This window comes from Scyliorhinus torazame, chromosome 2 (assembly GCF_047496885.1).
Source record: "Scyliorhinus torazame isolate Kashiwa2021f chromosome 2, sScyTor2.1, whole genome shotgun sequence".
Lineage (NCBI taxonomy): Eukaryota > Metazoa > Chordata > Chondrichthyes > Carcharhiniformes > Scyliorhinidae > Scyliorhinus > Scyliorhinus torazame.
Window position 1 is genome coordinate 230724812 of NC_092708.1, and position 18305 is coordinate 230743116.

Below are 18305 nucleotides of genomic sequence, written 5' to 3' on the forward strand. Positions count from 1 at the left end.
CCCGCCGGCGTAAATCAAAGTAGGTATTTACCGGTGGGACCAGGCGGCGTGGGCGGGCTCCGGGGTCCTGGGGGGGGCGCGGGGCGATCTGACCCAGGGGGGTGCCCCCACGGTGGCCTGGCCCGCGATCGGGGCCCACCGATCCACGGGCGGGCCTGTGCCGTGGGGGCACTCTTTCCCTTCCGCCTCCGCCACGGACTCCACCATGGCGGAGGAGGAAGTGACTCTCCCCACAGCGCATGTGCGGGAAACTGTCGGCAGCTGCTGCGCTCCCGCACATGCGCACATTTCCGCGCCAGCTGGCGGGGCACCAAACGCCATTTCCGCCAGCTGGAGGGGCGGAAATCCCTCCGGCGCCGGCCTAGCCCCTCAATGTTGGGGCTCGGCCCCCAAAGGTGCGGAGCATTCCGCACCTTTGGGCCGGCGCCATGCCCGTCTGATTGGCGTCGTTTTTGGCGCCAGTCGGCGGACATCGCGCCGTTGGGGGAGAATTTTGCCCATGATGTGGGACTTTTGGCGGATGAGGAAATGTATTCAGAGCTACCTGCAGGTCAATGACACGGGGGAAACTTCGGCAACAGTGGTTTGGGAAGCACTGAAGGCGGTGGTATGGGGGCGAGCTGATCTCGATCCGGGCTCATAGGGAGAAGGTTGACAGGGCAGAGACGGACAGACTGGTAAAGGAGATATTACAGATCGATAGGAGGTATGCAGAGACCCCAGAGGCAGGGCTCCTGAGGGAACGGGGGAGGCTGCAGGTGGAGTTTAGCTTGCTGACCACAGGGAGGGCAGTGGAGCAGCTGAGAAAGGCGAGGGGGGCGATTTATGAACATGGGGAGAAGGCCAGCAGAATGCTTGCACAGCAGCTTAGGAAGAGGGAGGCAGCTAGAGAGATAGGGAAAGTAAAGGACGGAGATGGGAACCTGGTTGGTGATTCGGTAGGGGTGAATAAGGCGTTTAGAGATTTCTACAGTAGGCTGTACAGGTCGGAACCCCCTACGGGGCCAGAAGGGATGAGGCACTTCTTGGAGGGGCTGAATTTCCCAATGTTGGACGGAGGGTGGGTAGAAGGGCTGGGGGCCCCAATTGGGCTGGAAGAGATAGTGCGGGCTTGAAGGCCATTCAGGCAGGTAAGGCCCCGGTTCCGGACGGGTACCCAGTGGAGTTTTAAAAAAAGTTCTCTGGGATATTGAGGTCGGTGTTGTTGAGGATGTTTAATGAGGCAAGGGAAAGAGGGGTGCTGCCCCCGACAATGTCACAGGCAACAATTTTGTTGATTCTTAAGCAGGACAAGAACCCGGAGCTGTGTGGGTCCTACAGGCCGATCTCCCTGCTGAATGTGGATGCCAAGTTGCTGGCCAAAATCTTGGCCTTCAGGATTGAGGATTGTGTTCCGGACGTTATTGGGGAGGACCAGACGGGGTTTGTTAAGGGCAGGCAGTTGGTGGCCAATGTAAGAAGGCTGTTAAATGTGATCATGATGCCCCCGGAAGGTAGGGAGGTTGAGGTAGTGATCGCAATGGATGCAGAAAAGGCTTTTGATCGGGTAGAATGGAACTATCTGTGGGAGGTACTGGGACGGTCGGATTTGAACGGGGCTTTATTGACTGGGTCAGGTTGTTGTATCAGGCTCCGGTGGCAAGTGTGCGGACGAACAGGACAACTTTGGACTACTTTAGACTGCACCGGGGGATGAGACAGGGATGCCCCCTCTCCCCACTGTTGTTTGCACTGGCTATAGAGCCATTGTCAATCGCACTGAGAGCTTCAAGGGGCTGGAGAGGAATGGCCCGTGTGGCGGGGGGGGGGGGGGGGGGGGGGGGGGGGGGGAGTCCCGGGAGCACAGGGTTTCGCTCTATGCGGATGATCTGCTTCTGTACGTTTTGGACCCAGTAGGTGGGATGGAGGAAATCATGAAGTTTTTGGGGAATTCGGCCGGTTTTCGGGGTATAAGCTAAACATGGATAAGAGTGAGATGTTTGTGGTTCAGGGAGGGGACAGGAGGGCGACTGGGGGAGCTGCCATTTAGGTCAGTAGGGGGTAGTTTTAGGTACCTGGGCATGCAAGTGGCACGGGAATGGGACCGGCTGCATAAATTATATTTGGCTCGGCTAGTGGACCAAATGAAGGACAATTTCTGGAGAGGGACGCGGTCCTTTTTTAAGCAGGTCAACAGGGTGATCACGGGCTTCGTCTGGGTGGGCAAGACCCTGCGGGTAAGGAAGGTAATGCTCGAGCGGAGCCGGGGAGAGGGCGGGCTGGCGCTGCCAAATTTTAGCAATTATTACTGGGCGGCTAACATAGCCATGATCAGGAAGTAGGTGGTGGGGGATGGGTCGGCGTGGGTGCGTATAGAGGCGGCTTCATGTAAGGGCACCAGTCTGGGGGCGTTGGTAACTGCGCCTCTGCCACTCCCGCCGGCACGGTACTCCACCAGCCCGTGGTGGTAGTGGCCCTGAAAGTTTGGGGCCAGTAGAGGCGGCATGTGGGAGCAGTGGGAGCATCGGTCTGGGCCCCAATTTGTAATAACCACCGGTTTGCCCCAGGGAGTATGGATGGGGGGTTCCGGGTATGGCGGAGAGCGGGGATTGAGAGGATGGGGGGATGTGTTCATAGGGGGGAGCTTTCCGAGTATGAGGATGCTGGAGGAAAAGTTTGGGCTGGCGAGGGAAAACGAATTCAGATACTTGCAGGTGTGGGACTTCCTTCATAAACAGGTGGCAACCTTCCCGCTCCTACCGCTGAGGGGGATTCAGGACAGGGTAATTTCTAGAGGGTGGGTAGGCGAGGGGAGCGTTTCAGACATCTATAAGGAGCTTATGGGGCCGGAGGAGACGCAGACCGAGGAGCTGAAGCATAAGTGGGAGGAGGAGCTTGGAGGTGAGATAGAGGATGGTTTATGGGCAGATGCGTTGAGTAGAGTCAACGCGTCTGCAACATGTGCCAGGCTCATACAATTTAAGGTTGTGCACCGGGCTCACATGACAGTGGCCCGGATGAGCAGATTCTTTGGGGAGGAGGACAGGTGCAGAAAATGTGCGGGAGTATCAGCGAACCATGTCCATATGTTTTGGATATGCCCAAAGCTTCGGGGATTTGGGCAGGGGTTTGCGGACATCGTGTCCAAGGTTTTAAAAACAAGGGTGGCACTGGGTCCAGAGGTGGCGATTTTCGGGGTGTCGGTAGATCCGGGAATCCAGGAGGAGAAAGAGGCAGATGTTCTAGCCTTTGCTTCCCTGGTAGTATGGAGACGGATACTATTGGCATGGAGGGACCCAAAGCCCCCGAAGTCGGAGACCTGGCTATCGGAGATGGCTAGCTTTCCCTGTATGGAGAAAATTTAGTTCGCCTTAAGAGGTTCACTGTTAGGGTTCTCCCGGAGGTGGCAACCGTTCGTCGACTTCCTTGCGGAAAATTAATCGTCGGCAGATTGGGGGGGGGGGGGGGGGGGGGGGTAGTAGTTTAGGTTGGAGTAGGGGGATAAAAAGGATGGGACTTGTACGAAAGGTAAACGGTTTTTGCACTATGTTTATGGTTTCATGTATCTTGTCTATTTTGTTGTTGTTTCTATACCAAAAATGCCTCAATAAAATGTTTATTAAAAAAATAAATGTTCTGGAACAGATGCAAGAACATTTTTTACTGTAGCGATAAATTCTCACTTTTTCCTGCTCAGTAATGGGTAATTGCAAAGCCAAATATGTTGATTTGAGGAACTACAAGAATACAAATGATGTTTCTGATTCTGTTATGGCAATAATAATAATGTTGTTCCACATCGTGCTGTACGATTTTAGAACAAAGCTTTATCATCATAGATTAGCATAGAATTTACAGTACAGAAGGAGGCCATTCAGCCCATCGAGACTGCACCAGCTCTTGGAAAGAGCACCCTACCCAAGGTCAACACCTCCACCCTATCCCCATAACCCAGTAACCCCACCCAATACTAAGGGCAAATTTGGACACTAAGGGCAATTTATCATGGCCAATCCACCTAACCTGCACATCTTTGGACTGTGGGAGGAAACCGGGGCACCCGGAGGAAACCCACGCACACACGGGGGAGGATGTGCAGACTCCGCACAGTGACCCAAGCCGGAATCGAACCTGGGACCCTGGAGCTGTGAAGCAATTGTGCTATCCACAATGCTACCGTGCTGCCCATTAGATTTTTTAAAATAAATTAAATGTTCAATATTGCTTTCCAGATGATCTACTTGCTAATTTAGAGGCAATTACACAATCTCAGCATCTATAAGATCATAATCCTTACACGTACATACTTTGGGAGTGATATTGTATTTTTTTTTCTTAAAGCCAAGCCCTCGTACCCTCTTGAATGTAGAAGTACTTGCACATAAAGCCACCGCCACAAGGTATTCTGAAAACATTACTCGGATTTATTTTTTACATGCTAATTGCTAGCTTACTTTTCAGCCTGGGTTATCTATTAACATCCTGCTGAGTGCGTTATGGATAGTCCTGAGTCAACCCCCCGCCCCCCCCCCCCCCCCCCCCCCCCACCCGCCTCGCCACCCGCCCCATTCCAAGTGATCTTAAGCCAACATTTTCAGCATCATTGCGATCAACTTGAAGCCAAATTTTGTTTGACTCCTTTCACCCGAAGTGTTGCATCTAAATTCCCAGTTAGGGAATTGTTCACATTCAAGATCACATTAAGGCTGTTCAAAACGTTAGATATAGCTGGCCTGGGATAACATGAATGGTACAAAACTCACCCTTTCTAACTTAAGGATCACCACTCAACTCATCGGCCAGCCTAACTGTCTTTTCAAAGTCTTTGCAACAGCTGTTTTGAATTTATAATTTAATTTAAGAAACAGAAATCCTGCTTTTAATGTTGGTAGTTACCCTTAGGGTCCAAAAAGATTAGGTGGGGTTACTGGCATAGGGTGGATGTGTAGGCTTGGGTTGGGTGCTCTTTCCAAGGGCTGGTGTAAACTTGATTTGCTGAATGGCATCCTTCTGCACTCTAAATTCTATGACAGTTAGGATTTACATTAAGTTGTTGGGTAACGGACTTCCGGGTGCGGCGATGACCAGCTAAGTCGCACGTTTCGGCACCTCCCGTTTTAACGGACTTTTGGGCTCTTATCGGGAGCCCCAACGGCAATTTTCGAAGGCTAAACCCACTGTGAGGCGACATAGAAGAGAGTCCCCCCGGATGTGAACGGATAGAAGAGATAATAGCGGCCAGATTGCGGAGGATCCTCTGGAGCAGCGGCAAAGAAGGGAAGTGAGAAGCAAGATGGCGGCGGAGGGAGGCCAGTTGGTATGGGGCCTGGAACAGCAGGAGTTCCTCCGGCGATGTGCGGAGGAGCTCAAGAAGGAGGTGCTGGCGCCGATGCTGCAGGCGATTGAGGGGTTAAAGGAGGCGCAGAAGACCCAAGAGATGGAGCTCCGTGGAGTGAAGGCAAAAGCTGCCGAAAATGAGGACGAGATACAGGGCTTGGTGGTGAAGACGGAGACGCACGAGGCACTGCATAAGAGGTGTATGGCGAGACTGGAAGCCCTGGAAAATAGCTCGAGGAGGAAGAACTTAAGAATCTTGGGGCTTCCCGAAGGGGCAGAGGGAGCGGACGTTGAGGCGTATGTGAGCACGATGCTCCATACCTTAATGGGAGCTGAGGCCCCGACGGGCCCCCTGGAAGTGGAGGGAGCGTACCGAGTCCTCGTGAGAAGACCAAAGGCAGGAGAAATACCTCGAGCAATAGTGGTGAGGTTCCACCGCTACAAGGACAGGGAGATGGTCCTGAGATGGACGAAAAAGACACGGAGCAGCAGGTGGGAGAACGCGGTGATCCGCGTGTATCAGGATTGGAGTGCGGAGGTGGCGAGAAGGAGGGCGAGTTTTAATCGTGCCAAGGCGGTACTCCACAAGAGGAAAGTGAAATTCGGAATGTTGCAGCCGGCAAGACTGTGGGTTACACACCAGGGTAAACACCACTACTTCAAGACGGCAGAGGAGGCGTGGACATTTATTGAAGACGAGAAGTTGGACTAGATTTGAGAAAGAGTGTTTGAAATGAAGTAGCGAGGTGGTGGCAAGGGACTGTGAATCAGCTGGGGGAAAAATGTTCTTTCCCCTCGAAGGGGGGGGACACGAAGAAATGTGGGCGCCAGTGGGGAAGGGGAGGGGGAAGGAGAGAGGGAGCTGCGCCATCAGGGGCGGGGCCGAGAGGGAAGCGCGGGCTCTGTTCCCGCGCTATGGAAATTGTGGTGGAAGGAGGGGGCCTGACATAATGGGCGGCTAAGGATAAACGGGGGAAGCCGAGGTCAGCCAGAGTTTGCTGACTTCCGAAAGCAATATGGGGGGAGCAACTAAGCTAGAGAGGGATCTAGTGGGGTGGGGGGGGGGGGGGGGGTTAACTGGGTTGCTGCTGCTGAGGGGAAGGGGGAGCTGTTACGGGATGGGATGGTCGGGACGGGAGGGCACCGTCCGGGGGATAAGCGGGTGCGCGGGAACCGGGTGAGGAGCTGGTTTAAAAAAGGGGATGGCTAGTCGACGAGGGGGGGGGGGGTAAAGAGCCACCCAACCTGGTTGATCACGTGGAACGTGAGAGGGTTGAATGGGCCGAATAAGAGGGCAAGGGTATTTGCGCACCTAAAGAAGATAAAGGCAGACGTGGTCATGCTTCAGGAGACGCACCTGAAACTGGCGGATCAGGTCTGATTAAGAAAAGGATGGGTGGGACAGGTATTCCACTCGGGCTTGGATGCGAAAAATAGAGGGGTGGCAATACTGGTGGGGAAACGGGTATTGTTTGAGGCGAAGACCATAGTGGCGGACAGTGGGGGTAGATACGTGATGGTGAGTGGCAGATTGCAAGGTGAGGCGGTGGTGCTGGTGAATGTATATGCCCCGAACTGGGATGACGTGAACTTTATGAAGCGTATGTTGGGGCGCATCCCGGACCTGGAGATGGGAAAGTTGGTAATGGGGGGGGGGACTTCAACACGGTGCTGGACCCAGGGCTGGACCGATCCAGATCTAGGACCGGGAGGAGGCCGGCAGCGGCCAAGGTGCTTAAGGTCTTTATGGAGCAGATGGGAGGAGTGGATCCCTGGAGATTTACTAGACCAAGGAGTAAAGAGTTTTCCTTCTTCTCCCATGTCCACAAAGTGTACTCCCGGATAGACTTCTTTGTCCTGGGAAGGGCGCTGATCCCGAAGGTGGCAGGAACGGAATATTCGGCTATAGCCATTTCAGATCATGCCCCATATTGGGTAGATCTGGAAGTAGGAGAGAAAAAGGAGCAGCGCCCACTCTGGAGATTAGATATGGGACTGTTGCCGGACGAGGGGGTATGTGTAAGGGTGAGGGGATGTATTGAAAGGTACCTAGAGATCAATGATGACGGAGAGGTCCAGGTGGGAGTGGTCTGGGAGGCGCTGAAGGCGGTGGTTAGAGGGGAGCTGATCTCCATAAGGGCCCATAAGGGGAAACAAGAGGGTAAAGAAAGGGAGAGATTGTTGGGGGCGATTTTGAGGGTGGATAGGCAATATGCAGAGGCTCCAGATGAAGGGTTATACAGGGAAAGACGGAGATTGCACACAGTCTTTGACTTGTTGACCACGGGTAAGGCGGAGGCACAATGGAGGAAGGCACAGGGAGTGCAGTATGAATATGGAGAGAAGGCGAGCCGGCTGCTGGCCCAACAACTTAGGAAGAGGGGGACGGCGAGAGAGATCGGAGGGGTTAGAGACGAGGAGGGAAAGATGGAACGGGGAGCGGAGAGGGTGAACGGGGTGTTTAAGGTATTTTACGAGAGGCTATATAAGGCTCAACCCCCGGAAGGGAAAGAGGGAATGATGCGTTTCCTAGACCAGCTGGAGTTCCCGAAGGTTGAGGAACAGGAGATGACAGGACTGGGAGCGCAGATTGAGGTGGAGGAGGTGGTAAAAGGAATTGGGAACATGCAGGCAGGGAAGGCCCCGGGGCCGGATGGGTTCCGTGTGGAATTCTATCGGAAATACGTGGACCTGCTGGCCCCACTTCTGACAAGAACCTTTAATGAGGCTAGGGAAAGGGGGATGTCGGAGGCGATGATATCGCTGATTCTGAAAAGAGACAAAGACCCGCTGCAGTGCGGGTCATACAGGCACATTTCCCTCTTGAACGTAGATGCCAAGCTTTTGGCCAGGGTGATGGCGACGAGGATAGAGGACTGTGTCCCTGGGGTGGTGCATGATGATCAAACGGGGTTTGTTAAAGGGAGGCAATTCAATGCTAATATACGAAGGCTGTTGGGGGTGATGATGATGCCCCCGCCGGAGGGGGAGGCGGAGATAGTGGTGGTGATGGATGCAGAGAAAGCATTTGATAGAGTGGAGTGGGACTACCTGTGGGAAGTACTGAGGAGATTTGGATTTGGAGAGGGGTTCATTAGATGGGTTCAGCTCCTGTACAGGGCCCCGATGGCAAGTGTGATTACAAATAGGCAACGATCTGACCATTTCCGACTATAAGACAGGGATGTCCCCTGTCCCCGTTACTGTTTGCGTGGGCAATTGAGCCATTGGCCATAGCGCTGAGGGGCTCAAGGAAGTGGAGGGGGGTACTTCGAGGAGGAGAAGAGCATCGGGTGTCATTATACGCGGATGATTTGTTGTTGTATATCGCGGACCCAGTGGAGGGGATGCCTGAGATAATGCAGACACTCAGGGAGTTTGGAGAATTTTCAGGATATAAATTGAATATGGGGAAGAGTGAACTGTTTGTGATGCTCCCCGGGGAACAGGGCAGGGGAATAGACGATTTACCGTTGAGGAGGGTAATAAGAGATTTCCGGTATTTAGGGATCCAGGTGGCCAGGAACTGGGGAACCTTGCATAAGCTTAACTTGGCACGACTGGTAGAGTAGATGGAAGAGGACTTTAGGAGGTGGGATATGGCGCCCCTGTCATTGGCGGGCAGGGTGCAGGCGGTTAAAATGGTGGTCCTTCCGAGGTTTCTTTTTGTGTTCCAGTGCCTCCCTGTACTGATTACAAAGGCCTTTTTTAAGAAGGTGGACAAGAGTATTATGAGCTTTGTGTGGGCTGGAAAGACCCCAAGAGTAAAGAGGGGGTTCCTGCAGCGCAGTAGGGACAGAGGGGGACTGGCACTGCCGAGTCTAAGTGTTTATTATTGGGCCGCCAACGTGTCAGTGATATGTAAGTGGATGAGGGAAGGGGAAGGAGCGGCGTGGAAAAGACTGGAGATGGCGTCCTGTAGGGGAACTAGCTTAAAAGCACTGGCGACGGCGACGGCGCGTTACCATTCTCCCGAAAAAATACACCACATACCCAGTGGTGGCGGCAACTCTGAAAATTTGGGGGCAGTGGAGACGACATAAGGGAGTGACGGGTGCCTCAGTGTGGTCCCCGATAAGGAACAACCATAGGTTCGTCCCGGGAAGGATAGATGGGGGATTTAAATCTTGGCAGCGAGCAGGAATTGTGAAATTGAAGGACTTGTTCTTAGACAGGACGTTCGCGAGTCTGGGAGCACTGACAGAAAAATATGGGTTGCCACCTGGGAATGCATTTCGCTATATGCAAGTGAGGGCATTTGTGAAGCAACAGGTGAGGGAATTTCCGCAGCTCCCGGCGCAAGAGATTCAGGACAGAGTGATTTTGGGGGCATGGGTGGGTGATGGTAGGGTGTCAGATATATATAGGGAAATGAGAGACGAGGGGGAGACGATGGTAGAGGAGCTGAAGGGAAAATGGGAGGAGGAGCTGGGGAAAGAGATTGAGGAGGGGCTGTGGGCAGATGCCCTAAGTAGGGTAAACTCTTCGTCCTCGTGTGCCAGGCTCAGCCTGATACAATTCAAGGTTCTACACAGGGCGCATATGACGGGAGCAAGGCTGAGTACATTTTTTGGAGTGGAGGATAGGTGCGGGAGATGCGCGGGAAGCCCGGCGAACCACACCCACATGTTTTGGTCAAGTCTGGTATTGCATGGGTTCTGGGTGGGTGTGGCAAAAGTGATCTCGAAGGTGGTGGGAGTCCGGGTCAAACCAAGCTGGGGGTTGGCTATATTTGGGGTTGCAGAAGAGCCGGGAGTGCAGGAGGCGAGAGAGGCCGACGTGTTGGCCTTTGCGTCCCGAATAGCCCGGCGTAGGATTCTACTTATGTGGAAAGAAGCTAAGCCCCCGGGTGTGGAGGCCTGGATCAACGACATGGCAGGGTTTATAAAACTGGAGTGGATAAAATATGCATTAAGAGGTTCGGCTCAGGGGTTCACCGGGTGGTGGCAACCGTTCCTCGACTATCTCGCAGAGCGATAAGGGAAAATAGGAAAGGCAGCAGCAGCAACCCAGGGGAGAGGGGGGGGGGGGGGGAGGCTCATTTGGGTCTTCAGGGGTTTTATGTGTGTGTTTATATATTAGTTATTTATATTTGATTTCACAAAGTTACTATTTTAGTTATTATTTCTGTTGTTTCTTATTTTGTTGTTCACAGTTGCCGTTAGTTAGCATATTATTTATTTAAAAAACGATCAATGTATATATTATTACAAAGTTGTAAAATGGGAAATTTTTGTTAGATCGAAAAACTTAAATAAAATATATTTTTTAAAAAGTTGTTGGATAACATATTAAGCATTATTTGTGTGGTTGGTTTGGGTTTTGTGATATTGCTGAAAATATTAACTGAAGGTTGTGGTAAAATGATGGTCACCAATTCTTACTACGTATGCTTTAAGTGAATGTTTAGTACTGTTTTAAGCATTCACAAAAAGGTTACAAGTTGTACATTGTTTGATTTCAGTATGTACTTCAACAAAATTCAGTTTTCTGGAGAAACATCATCTAGAAACAGTCTGGATTCTGTGTTAGAGCAAATCTAACAACTCTGTATATAAGAACATTGGAAGTTGTAAAAAGAATTGTACAATTGTTTGTAATTGTAAATCTATCAATTCAGCAATTTTACTGATTCATCCGAATTAATGTACCATGAGTTTGATATGAAATTCATCAGCTTCTTTGGCATAATTGAGACATTTTAATATGTCATTTACCTCTGCATCTGTAGCCTTGTTTTATAACACCCCAGATCTGAAAAGGAAAAAAATGCAGATCATTTTACTTTTGAGGATATTGCAATTTGACAAAACTGAGAGTATTTTTTTTCCAGAAAATTGAACATAATAAAAGTTTTTTAAAATTGTATCTTGGGATGTGGCCACAAGCATATATTGCCCATCCTTATTTGCTCTGAGATATTAAATATCAAATATCTGGCTCGAGGCCAGACAGGTTACATGTGATAGATTTCCTTTCGTGAAGGCCAACATAAAATCTTACAGCTCACCTGGTCATTTTTAGGGGCCAACCAACAAATGATCTGATTGATTCAATTCAATTTGGGGTGGCACATTGGTTAGCACTGCTTCCTCACAGTGCCAGGGACCCACGTTCAATTCCCACCTTGGGTCATTGTCTGTGTGGATGTTTTCCCCAGTGGGTTTCCTCCGGGTGCTCCGGTTTCCTCCCACAGTCCAAAGATGTGCAGGTTAGGTGGATTGGCCATGATAAATTACCCCTTAGTGTTCAAAAGGTTAGGTGGGGTTATTGGGATTACGGGGATAGTGTGGGTTGTGGGCCTAGGTAGGGGTTCTTTGAGAGAAGGTTGGTACAGACTCAATGGGCCAAATGGCCTCCTTCTGCACTGTAGTGATTCAATTCTATTCTAATCTATTCTAATTTCCCCCTACTTGCCATGGTGACGTTTGGCTTTTGGGTTTCAAGTTCAGCAGCATTTAATTACCATACCCATTACACAAAGGTATAGAAAAGCTACCTTCTCCAACACTATTACTTCTATAGCTACATTCACATAAAATACTTGTGGAAAATGTTTGAATAATCAAGAGTGGCTACTGTTTGGGCAGCACGATGGCGCACCGGTTAGCACTGCTGCCTCACGGCTTTGTGACCCGGGATCGATCCCGGCCCCGGGTCACTGTCCGTGTGGAGTTTACACATTCTCTCCGTGTCTGCGTGGGTCTCACCCTCACAACCTAAAGATGCGCAGGGTGAGTGAATTGGCCATGCTAAATTGCCCCTTAATTGGAAAAAAGAATCGGATACTAAAATAAAAGAGTGGCTACTGTACAACTGACACTGTGAGATCTTACAAGCCGGGAGACTATACAGTAGATGAAAGCGACTTACGAATCCAGCACAGTTGTCACAAAAAGTTGGTTTCAGATATGTTGTCTCTTGGAAATTATGGAGAAAGCCTACGACTGACTTGGAGAAGATAGAGCTGGATCTCATGAAGTAGGCTGTTATCTCCTCTCTGCTTATTAGTCCTTCACTGTAAAATGAGAATTTTATACGTTTTCTACATACGTGGAATGACACAAATATAGTAGGTCTGTAGAAACTATTTTGTCAAAAGTGGTAGTGGATCGAGAATGGATCATCATTTCAGTCTTTACTATCCAAAATATAATGGAAAATGATAAATAATTTACTCCACAGTGATCACTATGTTTCACATAACATTTTAAATAGTTCGCAACTGACAGCAATGTTGGTACAATACTGAATACAATCGAAGAATTCTTCCACAGACAAACCTATAATTTAGCAACTGTTTTGTGTTCATACTCAGGAAGCACCCTATTCTGCATGCTGATGATTTTGATTTATTCTGGTGAGGTATCAGTTATATATTTCAAATATCATATTGTATATGTTCTCTTGTGAGAGAAAGGACCATTTGGTTGCATTTATAACTGGCTGCAGTCAGCACCAGTTTTGATGGGTTCAGTGTAATATGAATGTGGTGCTGCTCGTGCTATTTTGTATCCCCCTGTGGTGACTGAGGGTCAGTGTCATTAGGAGCACACCTAACAACTGAGGTGTGGCAATTGAAATAATTCAAAATTGATAACTTTAAAGTAGGCAAATGTAGTTATGAGCATTAACAGGTCTAAAATAAGTTATTAGAGCCCTTTCTCAGCATGTTGGTGTGGGAAGTAACAATCACAAACTTAATGACCTTCACAGGGCGGGTAAGAAAAAATTGTAATAAGAGTAAAGACTTCAGCCTTCGGTTAGTTAAATTGCAGCCAGTATAATGCTGCTTATGAGATTTACAAGCACGCGGCCTACAGGCTGGGAATGATAATCTTCCCCATGCTCCTGGCCGAGTATGAGCTCCACTCTAGGGGCAAGAGATCTCTATTAACCCCTGTTTAAAAGGTCAGCCAGTCAGGCACTGACCAAAACAGGAACGCGGTAGGGATCTACCAGGCAGTAGATATATTGGGCTGGATTATTTGGCTGCGCCCGCCGCAAGATCGTCACGGACGGGTCACGATCCATGTAAAGACTCATTGATCACGGGCGGGAATTTCCGGTTGCCAGGCAGGCGCGGCTGAAGAATCCCGCCCATTGTGTTGTAAATAAATCGGCGTTTCTTTTATTTCAATCGGTGTGGTTTCCTGTGTCCTTATTAAAAGGGAGATAACCAAAAGATATAAATATGGTACACAGCCTTAGTATCAGTGAGATATTTTGTAGGAGCTGGGCTATGTCTCTCAAATATGTTCCGGAATAAAGTCTCAGTTACTGCAACTTACAGACTGGAGTGGTTTCAATCTTTAACCACAACAGAACACTGACTGGAGCCATTGATCTGACTCGTGGTCACGGGTGGACTTAGATTTCAGACCGCCCATAAGGCTAGAAATTGGTTTCCACCATGTCAGCCTACATAGCTCGTTCTCCAAAACTGACAAATGTCTGCAACCCAAGAGCATATCATGCCTTTTCAACAGCTGCTCATGCATTGTAAATGGGCTTTGTTCTTGGGCACGACATTCTGGGAGCTGCACCAAGAAATACTTCTGCATTACAAAGAGAACATTAGAAAATCCCTTTAAATGCATTTCTGATGGCAATAGTCTTTACAATGGTGATTTGCTTACTGATAACATCTTTAAAATACATATTTAAAGATTTTCTGTCAAATATATTCCTATTTCAGCAATGCCAAATAACAGAGAATGGATTTGTTATTAGACTAATAAATGATGCACAAGAACAGAACATTAGGCTGGCAGTGGTGTATTTCTAAATCTTTTTTTCTCCAGTGTCAAGCATTACAATTACAAGCCTATGAGTCATGTGCCCTGCAAAATATTCTCTCCTCCAATGTGTATAAAGAGTTGGTTCATGTTAACTAGTCAGCAAGTCATTTGTTAATTTAGTCTGTCTTTTTGTTGCTTTGCAGATAAATTAGTTAATTTGTGGGGTTAGAATCTTCTGTCGCAGCGTTGGTGGGATTAGTGAGTCTTGTCTATGTTTGTGGTTTTTAGGAATTAATACTTTGTCATTTAGTGCTCCATAACGTTACAGAAAGGACAATATGCATAAATCACCTCAATTTCAGTGTTTTATCTGTTCTAGCACAAGCAATTTAGAAATAAATACAAGAATGGAGAGACTAAAGAAGTGGATATTGTTTTGTTTAAGACAGAGGAGATTTAATAGAGGCATTCAAAATTCTGAAGAGTTTTGATTAGCAGTTTGGGAAGAAACGTTTCCACTGACAGGAAGGTCGATAACTAGAGGGCACAATTAAGTTGATTGGCAAAAGCGCCAGTGGGGGAAACGTAGAGATAAAAACAGAAAATGCTGGAAATATTCAACAGGTGGCGAGAGAAACAGAGTTAATGTTACAGGTCAATGATCCCTCAGCAGAATAATGTTATTTATCAGTTACTGTACTATTTTTATGTTGAATTGTAAAATGGAAAATTCTGTTTGAAAACTTTAATAAAATATATATATTTTTTAAAAAATGATCCCTCAGCAGGAGGATGAGGAGAACTTTTTTAAAACTTAGTGAGTTATGATCTGGAATGCACTGCCTGAAAATATGCTGGGGTTGGTATGGGCCAGAATTTGTTGGAGTGAGGCATTTCATGAATTGTCCTGCGAGTTGGGTTGTTTTTTCCTCACCATTCAGTTCATGAAAACATTTACGGCTCAAATTGTGGAAGAGTGAATTGATAATGGGACATCTGGGACCCTGTTCAACGATGGAAACAAATTTCTTGAGCAATGGAGTTTAAGGATGACAAAAGAAACAGAGTTGCAATGGAGAAGCAAATAAGGTGGATTATAATCAAATTTGATGCAGAAAGAGAAATAAGGAGAATAAATTAAAAGATTCAAATAGAGGCACAGGTACAAGGCAAAAGGAATGTAAAAAATGTATTAAAATCCATATTTTAGAAAACCTCGAGGAACAATTTAATACCCGCAGGAGTGAACCTCCAAATTGTTCCCTTTCTGGGCTGAAAAGATGGGCGAGATTCTCTGTTTGGGAACTATGGGCTGGATTCTCCGATTTTGAGGCTATGTCCAGAGGATGTGTATGGCTTCATGACCAAAAAGTTGGTGCCACCCCCGCACCGATGCTCCGACTGGTGAGGGGCTAGCAGCCATGCCACGTAAAATGCACAGCCTTACCGGTATAAACGTCTGGAGAATTGCCAGGTCGTTGGCCAGGCATGCGCACGGTGACGACCTGCAGCAGTCGCACTGTACAAGATGACGCCGGCCGAGCGTGGACCCAACCTCTCAAACAGTGCCCCTCTAGACACACCCTCGCCACACCCGACTAGTCCCTCCAGCCCACGCCGAAGCCCCCCCCCCGGCCAGCAGCACGGCACCCCGCCATCGACGGTGACGGCGCTGGACAAAGTCCGCAGCCGCCACGCTGGGTTCCTGAAAACTGAGAGCACACGTTCCCCGTGGCGTCGGGAACTCGGCCTATCGGGATGAGCATCGGGGGAGGGCCTTCAGGTAACGTCCTGAGGCTGTCCCAATGGTGTACTCCTCGATGATGCCATTTTGGAGGGGGCGGGGCATCCGAAAACAGACGTCGTCCCCGATTTGGTTGTAAACAGGGATCCTCCATCCGATTGCCGATTACGATGTCAGCGTCGGGCAACGGAGAATCCCGCCCTCTGTTCTCCCACTGGAGGTGAATTGCAACTGATTCGCGCTCCTATCAGGAAGCAATCACTATCCTTCACATTGCAAATTTATGCAAAGCGAGGATTGCGATGGATTCCCTAACTTCTAATCGGGCTGCCGTTTTGAGCTGGCCACCGCTCCCGCATCGTAATTTAACCCCCCCCCCCCGCCCCCCACCCCCCACCCCCCCCCCTCCCCCACCCCAACTCCAACCCCACATCGCAATTCAGGCCCCCATCTCTGGATTTTTCAGGTCACCCCCCTTCTCTCATGTACAGGAGTAACCCAACCCGCACCCCTCCCCCCCACCCCAGAGACCCCTTAAATAAAGAGACATCCTCAAAGACCTCCTAAATAAAATGAGATTCTCCCCACAGCAATTTATTGAAACATGGTGGGATGTTGATTGTAAACTATCAATACAATATCATAAATTAGCCAACCATTTATCATGTATCTCTTCCTGCTACAAACTATTGGATGTTTTTTTTAAACAGACTAATAACAGCTTGCACCTTTACCTTGCTATTACATTGCCAGCAAACTCCAGTACTAATTTTTGAAAGGGAATTGATGTACACTTGAATAGGGAAAATTTGCAAAGCAATAATGAAAAAGCAAGGGAGTGGGATTAATTGAATCGATCATTCAAATAGCTGAAACAGGTGTACTGGCAAAATGGCTATCTTCTGTTGTGGGCAAAAGTGCATCTCAATTGAATAAGCTTACATTTGAGAGATGACTATACCACTCTTCAACAGCCATGCTGTTTGTTCCATGATGCCTATTTATAACATTTGATTCTGTTCGGATGCTTGCTGTCACATCATTGTAATATTTTATACCATCCTGAAATTGCTGTACCTACCAATCTTTGTCCATCACGCAGAAGGAAAATGGAAAACTGGCAGCAATCTTTTCAAACTCCTCTTGGGAAATATAGCCGTCCTGGTCATGGTCATAATTTTTAAACACTGACTGTACAGATTTAAAAAAAAAGAATAAATGCATCAAATGATCTATCAATGGAAATGGCAGTCACAAGTACTAGTCAGTTTGTTCATGTAATTGTTGATGGACTTTGTTGTCCTGTTAAAGATATTCGGAAAGCTTTCTCATTTTTGTATACGACTAGATGTACCCAGTTCATCCAGCTCTCTGCCTCCATAACAATATTTTCCCCTTGTAAACTGGTGTGCTGTTCCACCAAGATGCCTTTGAACTAATTGCAGCCACAAGTCTCTGTACAGCCACACAAAAATTACTTTTTATGATAATATTCTATTGCTGTTTGTACTCTGTCTGAATTCACAGCTCTAACTTTGCTGTGGTGCGGTGAGTGTTGGTTCCACTGATGACTCATGGCAGACCACGCGCACTATGTACGCGCACTCTCATCCTCTTCTCGACCACTGAAGACAAGTCAAAACTGTCTGCTGAGAATGTTGTAATGCCAATTGCTAGTGCAAACACAGAGCATTTCGTGAAATCAAACTGTACCATAAATTCGGCTAAAATGTGGCTTGAGGGGCCAAATGGGCTACTCCTCCTCTTTCATATGTTTGTAAACATCAAAAAAGTGGAACAGTGGCTAAAACTTGTCTTCAGTGAATGCAGGCAGTATTATTAATTGACGCAGCAATCCACTATGGCAGAGATGATTGTGTTGTGCCTTTCTACACTGATCTTTAGTGACTTAGAAAATAATTGAATTATTTCACATAGGATTTAACACATATAAATACTATTTGTGGGGCAGCATGGTGATGCAGTGATTAGCATGCTGCCTCACAGCGCCGAGGTCCCAGGTTCGATCCCGGCCCTGGGTCATCGTCCATGTGGAGTTTGCACATTCTCCCCGTGTTTGCGTGGATTTCACTCCCAGAACCCAAAGATATGCAGGGTAGGTGGATTGGCCATGCTAAATTGGCCCTTAATTGGAAAAAATGAATTGGGTAGACTACATTTTTTTTTAATTAAAAAAAATAAAATTAAAACAATAGTATTTGAGATAGTGATCACAGGAGATAAATCTTACATAATGGCAGAGGTGGGTTTGGCCAACTCAATGAATTGTTTCTGCCTAATTTTAAACCAAAAATGCACTTTTGTTCATTAATTAGAAAAATAACACAGCTTATTTTGCCGAGCAGACAGCAGTTGTAGAAGCAATGAACTAAATTGTGGGTTGACATCCAACAGGATACTTGTGTCCAATGAATATAGATACCTTCTGCAACATATGGGCTGTATGTTCCCATTAAAACTCTCCTCCATGTAGGACTAACCTA

At 48.1% G+C, this 18305-nt stretch overlaps 1 protein-coding gene across 2 annotated transcripts in view; it reads right to left on the reverse strand.

Annotated features, from left to right (window-relative positions):
• Positions 1–18305, reverse strand: part of LOC140396318 (RAS guanyl-releasing protein 1-like) — a 172584-nt gene that overhangs the window by 12944 nt on the left and 141335 nt on the right. For both annotated transcript variants that reach the window (XM_072484813.1, XM_072484803.1), the window contains 3 exons: positions 16883–16992; positions 12190–12334; positions 11034–11070 (listed from right to left, as the gene is read on the reverse strand). In XM_072484813.1, the coding sequence (XP_072340914.1) occupies positions 11034–11070; positions 12190–12334; positions 16883–16992 (292 nt within the window). The remainder of the gene's footprint in view (positions 1–11033; positions 11071–12189; positions 12335–16882; positions 16993–18305) is intronic.